Source organism: the organism of the source record quoted next, unplaced genomic scaffold, assembly GCF_019419815.1.
Source record: "Pyrus x bretschneideri cultivar Hongxiangsu unplaced genomic scaffold, Pyrus_bretschneideri_v1 Contig55, whole genome shotgun sequence".
Taxonomy (NCBI): domain Eukaryota; kingdom Viridiplantae; phylum Streptophyta; class Magnoliopsida; order Rosales; family Rosaceae; genus Pyrus; species Pyrus x bretschneideri.
The window spans coordinates 2,613,285-2,621,186 of record NW_025999793.1 but is presented as its reverse complement, the minus strand read 5'-3'; the positions used below and the strand labels follow the sequence as shown (position 1 = coordinate 2,621,186).

General features: G+C 36.9%; 1 protein-coding gene across 2 annotated transcripts; it reads left to right on the top strand.

Moving 5' to 3' along the window:
* Positions 1-3,042: 3,042 nt before the first annotated feature.
* Positions 3,043-7,485, top strand: LOC103928070 (pyruvate kinase isozyme A, chloroplastic-like). Of its 2 annotated transcripts, XM_048570837.1 has the most exons (8): positions 3,043-3,841; positions 3,928-4,015; positions 4,109-4,299; positions 4,424-4,542; positions 4,798-5,041; positions 5,150-5,384; positions 5,740-6,093; positions 7,116-7,485. In XM_048570837.1, exons 1-7 carry the CDS (start codon positions 3,317-3,319, stop codon positions 6,066-6,068), a joined length of 1,731 nt encoding a protein of 576 aa, XP_048426794.1. In that variant the 5' UTR covers positions 3,043-3,316; the 3' UTR covers positions 6,069-6,093; positions 7,116-7,485. The 2 variants fall into 2 exon arrangements, with proteins under 2 accessions (XP_048426794.1, XP_048426793.1); XM_048570836.1 differs by lacking the exon at positions 7,116-7,485 and having other exon boundaries at positions 3,044-3,841; positions 5,740-6,325.
* Positions 7,486-7,902: the final 417 nt, after the last annotated feature.

Here is a 7,902-nt window from a genome sequence, read left to right as displayed (position 1 = left end):
GTGGACGGAGAAGACGACATGAACGACAAGTTGTTTGGGACCCTTGTGTCTGGCTTAGCGCGAGCTTCGGCTCAGCGGCTCCAGCGCGAGCTACATGCTCAAGCTAAAGATCTGTAGATCAGGCCCAGTCTAAAGCAAACACTAGGGCATCTAAGCATATTACAAGTTCTAGGGTTTCAACATCCCTTTTTTTTTTTTTTTTTTTTTTTTTTTTCTTTATTCACACTTATTTAATTCACATAATAGCAATATTATGATTATAAAGCATACACAATTTATGTAGAATCTAAAATTTGTAAAATGTAAAGTTAAGTCATGCATTATGATGAATGTTCATACAATCAAGGCTGAAAAAAATATCAAGATAAATATCGTTGTTTTAGAAGAACCTATATTGCGTGATGAATATTGTGAACAGGTTTGTAGGAGTTATTTCTTTGGGTTTCAGCTTTCCATCTTCAAAACTTGTATCACGTTCAACATAAAAAATTTAAAATTGAATCAATAGACTACATGAATTCAATATAATCAAAATTTAATCAATTAAGAATAATTGAAATGTAATACTTCCCTGATTGAAGAATAACCACATCATATTCCTTAGTGCAGCGAAGGAAGGTACTGATAACGTGTTGTTGACTATATTTAACTGATGAGTGCAACAAAGGTAAGGAGAGAGATGGAGAATAGGCTTGAGGAATTGTATATTAATTCTCCTATCTTTGTGCCTTTATTTATAATAATAAGAATGAGAAAAACTTGCTTTCTAAATAATATAAAGTCTATAAGAAAATATCTTCTAGATCCCAAAAGATTTCTAATCTATCTCTACTTAAAATTTACACAATCATAATATGTATTAAAACATATATCACAACAAATAAAGTTATATTTCTAACAAATCTATAAAAAAAAAATATATATATATATATATATAATAATTCAAACCATCAACAAATAAACCCGATCAATAATTAAGAATAAAGTAGTCAAAACTTACTACTTCATGAGAGAAATCAGACAACTCATTTCATTTTCGGCCTCCTACTTTGGTGGGCTCTGAATCCGCGGCAACAAGGAAATGGATTTAGATTTCCAAAACCAAAATCCAAGAAGCCAGCTGGCAAAGTCACTTTGCCATCAAAATCTAACCCGCGTCACATGCTAAATACCTATTCGTATGTTGGCAAAAAATTTTAATCCATTATAAGCATCTACTGAAGTAGTAACGCTATTGAAATTAGAAGTTTTTAATATGGGTTTAATTTTATATGTCTCTTTTGAATAAAATCTATTAGTATTACATTCTTATAAGTGGGGTTTAGTAAGTAGACGTCAACAACTAAAGTGTTCATGATTTTAAAATAAATTACGTCAATTGTCATTGTAGGTTTTAACACAACTCATCCAAAAATTAAAGTGAATTAGATTTGGGAAAATTAATTTATTATTATGTACCATCGTTGGGGAGAAGGGTCTGGCGAATGGGTTTGTTAATTTGCTGCGGTCATCGCTTTTTATTTCTTTTTTGTATTTGGGCTTGGGGAGAGGAAATGGGGTTTATAATACCTCTCGGTCAGAAGCTTCCATAGTTATACGCATGTGGTAATTGGCATTTTTATATATTTTTTATTTAAATAATAATATTTTGAATGTTTCATCATTTTAGGATGCTCACTTTATATATATATATATATATATATATATAGATTATGCTAATTTGTTGGGTTTTAAACTTATCTTCTTGTTAAAGTTAATGTTTGTCTTCCTGAATTGGTGGAAATTCTAGTCTAAAATTTGCTTGAATTTTACCATTCTTTCCGTGGAAATTATTATTGATTGAGCATCTATTATTTAGGTATTTCAAATAATGAACTTGTACGATGAGGATTGAAGAAAGAGGAAGAAGATCAACGTGCATATGTTTTAATAAGATGAAATTGAAGAGAATAATCATTTATTTTTTTCATGAAATTAAAGGATTATCATAAACAAATGATAAGATTAAGCGTAATTTCAAAATGATAAAAAATGACGTAAAAAAAAAAAAAAAGGAATGACAATACAGATGTGGAATTACAATCATTGGATCTAATTAAAAAATAATATGCTTTAAATTCGTTTTTTACAATAATCAAACTTAAGACCTCTCACTTACTAGAAAAATACATTATTTTTTCCCAAAAAAGATTAATATGTTGAGTAACTAACTATTTTAAGCGCATGCAAAAAAAAAATTTCTCTAAAGACTGAACGTGAGATTCCTACTCTGGACATCTCTCGTGCTTTAGGACCACCTATGACCTAAACACAGCTGTTTTCTCATGTCTGCAAAATCCGTACACATTCAAAACTCACGTGCCCCCTGTTCCCCTGCCCCATCCGGAAAGGGCAGTTGACCGTTAAAATTCGGACCTAGTAGTGATTCGCTACCCCTTTCCATTTGGTCCCCACTGTTCAAATATTCAATGCCTCAAAATTCAAACCTAAAATCATACAAATAAATTTAAATTGTGGACAAAAGAGAAAATTTATAAATTCGCATGCGTTAAATATAGTGTTAGGTTTCTTTTTTAATTTTTTTTTTCTTTGGGTCAAAGGTGTTAGGTTTTTCCTTTGACCTGCATAGTAAGTTAGAAGTTAATTGTTAGGAGAAAAGATAGTTGTTCGGATCAAACATGTATCAAGATGTAAAGATTTAAATGTTTTTCATCCCTGTAGTAAAGAACTATATGCAAATATAATGTTAGGTTTTGAATTTAAGGTTATTTGTTCTTTGTCCCAATTTTAATTGTATTATTACACTTATGTATCAGACTGTGTTTTTGGTATACTAAATTTTTTTTCCACCACCACATACCGTGGTGGCGATGGCAGCAGCGATAGTAGCGGGGCCACAACTACTAGAGTATTTTCTTCCGACTATCGCTACCGCTACCACCACGACTGGCACATTTTCTAACGACTGTCAGTTATTAAATTTTCCCATCTTTTTAACCCTTTATTGTTAACATATCATGAGACTAAAAAAAAAAGCCTCTATTTTCTTTTCATTCTCCTCTTTGTTGACGTATATTCTTACACGCTGTGAAGCACTGAAGCCTAACTCCTCTGCCTCCTCCTATTCTTGTAATCTCCGAACAAAGTCCAATCCTCGACGGAGTTTTCGATCCAACAAACCCCAATATTCATCTACAAAACTTAATTCTCTGAATACCCTTTATTCCATTACTCACAAAAAATCAGTCTTTCTCCTTATCTTGTTCTTTCTTTCTGGTATTTGATCAAGAAAGTTCACTTCAAATTCGTCGAATCCATGGCGGTCGCGGACCATTCGATCCATACGTGTTTTGGTGTAAAAGCCAATAACCCAAGTGCCAACTTACAGAAAACTGTTTTTGGAGTGCCCGTTTTGCATCATGGGGTGTCCTGTGTTGGGAAAGAATTGAAAAGGAAAGTTGGTGGTGGTGGAGTGCAGGCGGTGCAAGTGGGTTTGGCGGCGGCAGAGAGTTTGAAAAGTTTGAAGAGTTTGGATCTTGATGTGGTGTCGGAGAGGGAGTTGAGGGAGAAGGGGTTTTTGGGGTTGAGGAAGACCAAGCTTGTGTGCACAATTGGGCCGGTGTGTTCTTCTGTGGAGGATTTGGAGAAGTTGGTTTTGGGAGGGATGAATGTGGCAAGGCTGAATATGTGTCACAACACGCGGGAGTGGCACCGCGACGTCATTAGGAAGATCAAAAGGTTGAATGAGGAGAAGGGGTTTTCTGTTTCTGTTATGATCGATACCGAAGGTACTCAGATTCATGTTGTTGATCATGGAGCTCCATCCTCTCTTAAAGTTCAGGTTAGGAGAGTTGCCCATTCATAAATTTTATCCGAAGGAAAAAAAAATGTTAATTTGATTGAATTGTATTTTTGTTGGATTATCAGGAGGATTCAATCTGGCTATTTACCACTGAAAATTTTGAAGGTTCCCTTCCATTCACAGTACAAGCAAATTATGAAGGTTTTTCTGATGGTAAGTGACGAAATTGCAATGTATTTTTGGCAGTTTTATTGGAGTGGAAGTTGCATTTTGCATTGATGATTTCCATGTAATTTTTTTTGGCAGGTATCAAAGAGGGTGATGAACTTGTTATTGATGGAGGAATGGCACGCTTTGAAGTCATTGAAAAATTAGGAAGCGACCTGCGTTGTAAGTGCACAGACCCCGGTCTATTCCTGCCTCGAGCCAAATTCAGCTTTTGGAGAGATGGGAAGCTTGTGGAGAGGAACTATGACCTCCCAACTCTGTCTACTAGGGTCAGTATCTGTACAATGTTCTTACATTTTCTTTTTCAAATTGTCTGGCTTGTCTTAGTGAAAGTAAATTTTGCTTTTAAGTTCGTCTATACATTTTGATGCTCATGTTCATTTTGTTTTGCAGGATTGGTCTGACATTGAATTCGGAATCTCTGAAGGTATCGATTTTATTGCGATGTCATTTGTAAACAACGCTGAATCTGTGAAGCATTTGAAGAATTACCTCATCACCAAATCAGCCAAGTAAGGCAGTAGACAGTTATGGTTCAACATTTTATATTTCATTGGAAATTTTATTCCTTGCATAATGTGGTGGATTCTTTCAACAATATGATATTTGGCATCAGATTCTCAAGCATTTATGATTTGAGTCAAGCAGTCTTTCAATCAGATATAAATCCTTACCGTGTTTTTTAGAAGCCACTAATTATATCCGCACCTCTTGCGATTATCCTTTGGAACTCCAAATATGAAAACTACTGAGGTCTCCCTTTGCAGATCCACAAGAGTTTTGGCAAAGATTGAGAGTTTGGAGGCCCTTCAGAATTTGGAAGAAATTATAAAGGCTTCTGATGGAATCATGATTGCGCGAGTTGACCTTGGAGTTGAGATTCCACTTGAACAGATTCCAACAGTCCAAGAGGAAATAACCAATGTCTGCAGGCAGTTAAACAAGCCGGTAATTGTAGCTTCTCAGTTTCTTGAGTCAATGATCGAATACCCAACTCCAACACGTGCTGAGGTACGATTAGGGTCTCCTAGAACTGTTGTAATTATGATGATTATTGCTGTTGCATGGGGAGCAGCAAGAGAGAAAATTAATCACGTTATGATGGCTACTTCTCAAAAGGTTGCAGATGTTTCAGAAGCTGTTCGACAATATGCAGATGCATTGATGTTGGCCGGGGAATCAGCAATTGGATTATTTGGAGAGAAGGCTCTTTCTGTTCTTCAAACAACCAGCAGTAGAATGGAAACATGGAGTCGTGTGGAAAACCAGCAAGGTTCTCTCCTCCAGCGCCAACTAGGAGTCTCGTTGCCTGACCGCATTGCTGAGCAGATATGCAATTCAGCTGTTGAAATGGGTACTTTCACTTTTCCCACATCCTCTTTTTTTCTCGATTTAAGTCTCTTTTGAAAATCGGCTAATCAGTGACTTAAGTTTATGATAAATTAATAGTCCTGCTGAAGAACATTGGAAGATTTTATGCTATGCTGGTTTACCTTACTAAAAACTTCATACGAACTTGTCAGAATTGTATCTGTAATTGATTGTTGAATCAGAGAAATAATAAGGGCAGGATCCCGGAAAAAAATACCAATGATGTTCGCTTCTGTGAATCTATGAAAGTAGAAACCAATCAAAGAAAATTTTCAGAGTCTAAATGGTATGTATTGTTCCCATAAGTTACAATTAACCAACTTTTTCTGCATGTGCAGCTAACAACCTCGCTGTGGATGCAATCTTTGTTTACACCAAGCATGGGCACATGGCATCGCTCTTGTCACGAAACAGACCAAGCCCTCCCATATTTGCTTTCACAAACGATGAAAGCACCCGTATGGCTCTGAATTTGCAGTGGGGAGTGATCCCTCTTCTTGTTGATCTATCGGATGATACGGAGTCTAACATCTCAAGCACCATCCATCTCCTAAAATCAAAGGGATTGGTGAAACAAGGAGATTGGGTCTTGGTGGTCTCGGATGTCACTCCTTCCCGCGCTACTCCGATGGCGTTCCAATCAATCCAGGTGAAGACCATTGTTTAGGAGGAGAACTGTTTCTTTGTTTAAGGTAATGTACAATCATAAACAATGTCCATAAGTACTGCACAAAACATAGTATCGGAATCTTAGGGTCCGTGGAAGTAGTATAAGGGAACGTTTGATGCATGGAATTGTAGCGATTGGCCTGGGTTCGGTTGGTTCTATTTAGGCCCCTCATTTTGTATGGCCTAAAACAAGCCCGCATAGGAAAGTTGTAATCCTAGCTTATCCCCTTCTTAATGAACTCCATGTTTGGTTCATACCTAGGTTGGTGTTAAATAGCCCATTCCAGTCCTAGTTTATCAATCAAGCGCCCCTGGATGTATCCGTGTTTCACTAACAGCTTAGGTTTTGTTTCGAGTATCTGAATTCTGTATCAAGTTAGGGAAAGAAAAATTCCACCTTCACTTTCATTCCCCTCTCCTCCCTTTCCCGCCACGCCTCCTCCCGCCTAATGAAAAATGCTCGGCTCCTTGCACGCAGTTATTCCTTCCCACACCCTGGTCAGGTCTTCACAAAGGTGGTTGGTATCTCTGTGTCCGTTAAGAAGCTTGACAAGGAGCCTAACCTCTCGAAGGAGGATCGCTGGATCCCTGGACTGCTGAAATGTTTGCCGAATTTTTAGTCTGGTTTTGTTTCCAAGGTATTTGGGCCATCGCATCCCATTTGCTTCAAGGATAGTGCGGAGGAAGCAATGTGTTGTGAAATGGACTCGTTTATTTCGTCTTTTGTTGCTGTACAGCAGGCTTTAAGTTTGTATTTTTCGTCACTCAGTACTACGGTCTAATAGTATTATTTTTCACTCGAAAATGAAAGGTCTTAGGTTCGAATCTTGTAGATGGCGAATTCGATACCAAATTAAGCTGTCCATTATGTAGCTTAGCTGAACTTCCTCTCCCCTTTGTGCAAGAATATCGATGTATTCAAAAATAAAAAATAAAAAGTCTGTATTTCTCGATTTATACGTGTCGTCTTAGTGCAGAATATCCATGTTAATCTTCTTTGTATCGTTCTGTGTATTTCATTTTCCTTTTATTACATCGATCTCAGGTTACCAACATGAACTAACTTGGCCAAATTACAAATAAAAACGCCCCGTTTCGTGAGCGCCAAGCCTCCCGCCTTGCTGCTAAGTGTGTCGAGTTCTTCAAGAAGATCATTTCCGTACTGCCTGGTGGGAAGAAGCTTGAGAAAAAGCTGAAAATCTTCGAGAATGGCCGTATAAGCGAATTTATTTTGATGGGTTCTGTGTATATTTGTGGGTCACTTTTGAATGTTATCCTAGCCCGGGGTTAGCATTCGGTTCCAAGGATAGTGAAGGAACTGCGCAGACAAAAGTCATCTGAAAGTTTGTTTATACAAAGCTTATCATTTTGCAGATTTCCCAAATGGTGATAATAAATTATCTGTTGTTGTCCAACTGTCAGATAATATAAGATATTTATGTTAATGAGATACTAACGAAACCGTCGGAAGGAAGAAAAACTTGCCTACACCAAGGTAGAGAGATTACAACGTAAGTTAGCTTAATTTGGCTACAGGAAAGAAGTGGCACCATTTTTTTTTTTGCAAGAGACTCCTAACGTATACGCAAGGACTTATGTTTCCTCCGACTGCCAATATAATATACTTGTTTCTAACTGCAGACAGCTCTCGAAGGTCATGTGCTATAACATAAGCACATCGATTGATGGAGAAATACTTACTTACACTCGTTTTAAAAAAAAGGTCTTTCGCGTTAACTTAGGTGCTATAATAATTTTGAGGCTTGTTTAGTATGCGGGGATTGGATTGAAAATGATAACTCTCTAATTACAAGGTCTTTTGAGGTGTGAGA

What these genes read in the sequence shown, in the direction of transcription:
- LOC103928070 (XM_048570837.1), top strand. Translation starts at nt 3,317, where the DNA reads ATGGCGGTCGCGGACCATTCGATCCATACGTGTTTTGGTGTAAAAGCC. An exon ending in TTATGAAGGTTTTTCTGATG is followed by an intron (nt 4,016 to 4,108) that starts GTAAGTGACGAA and finishes TTTTTTTGGCAG; the next exon opens with GTATCAAAGAGGGTGATGAA. An exon ending in TCCCAACTCTGTCTACTAGG is followed by an intron (nt 4,300 to 4,423) that starts GTCAGTATCTGT and finishes TTTGTTTTGCAG; the next exon opens with GATTGGTCTGACATTGAATT.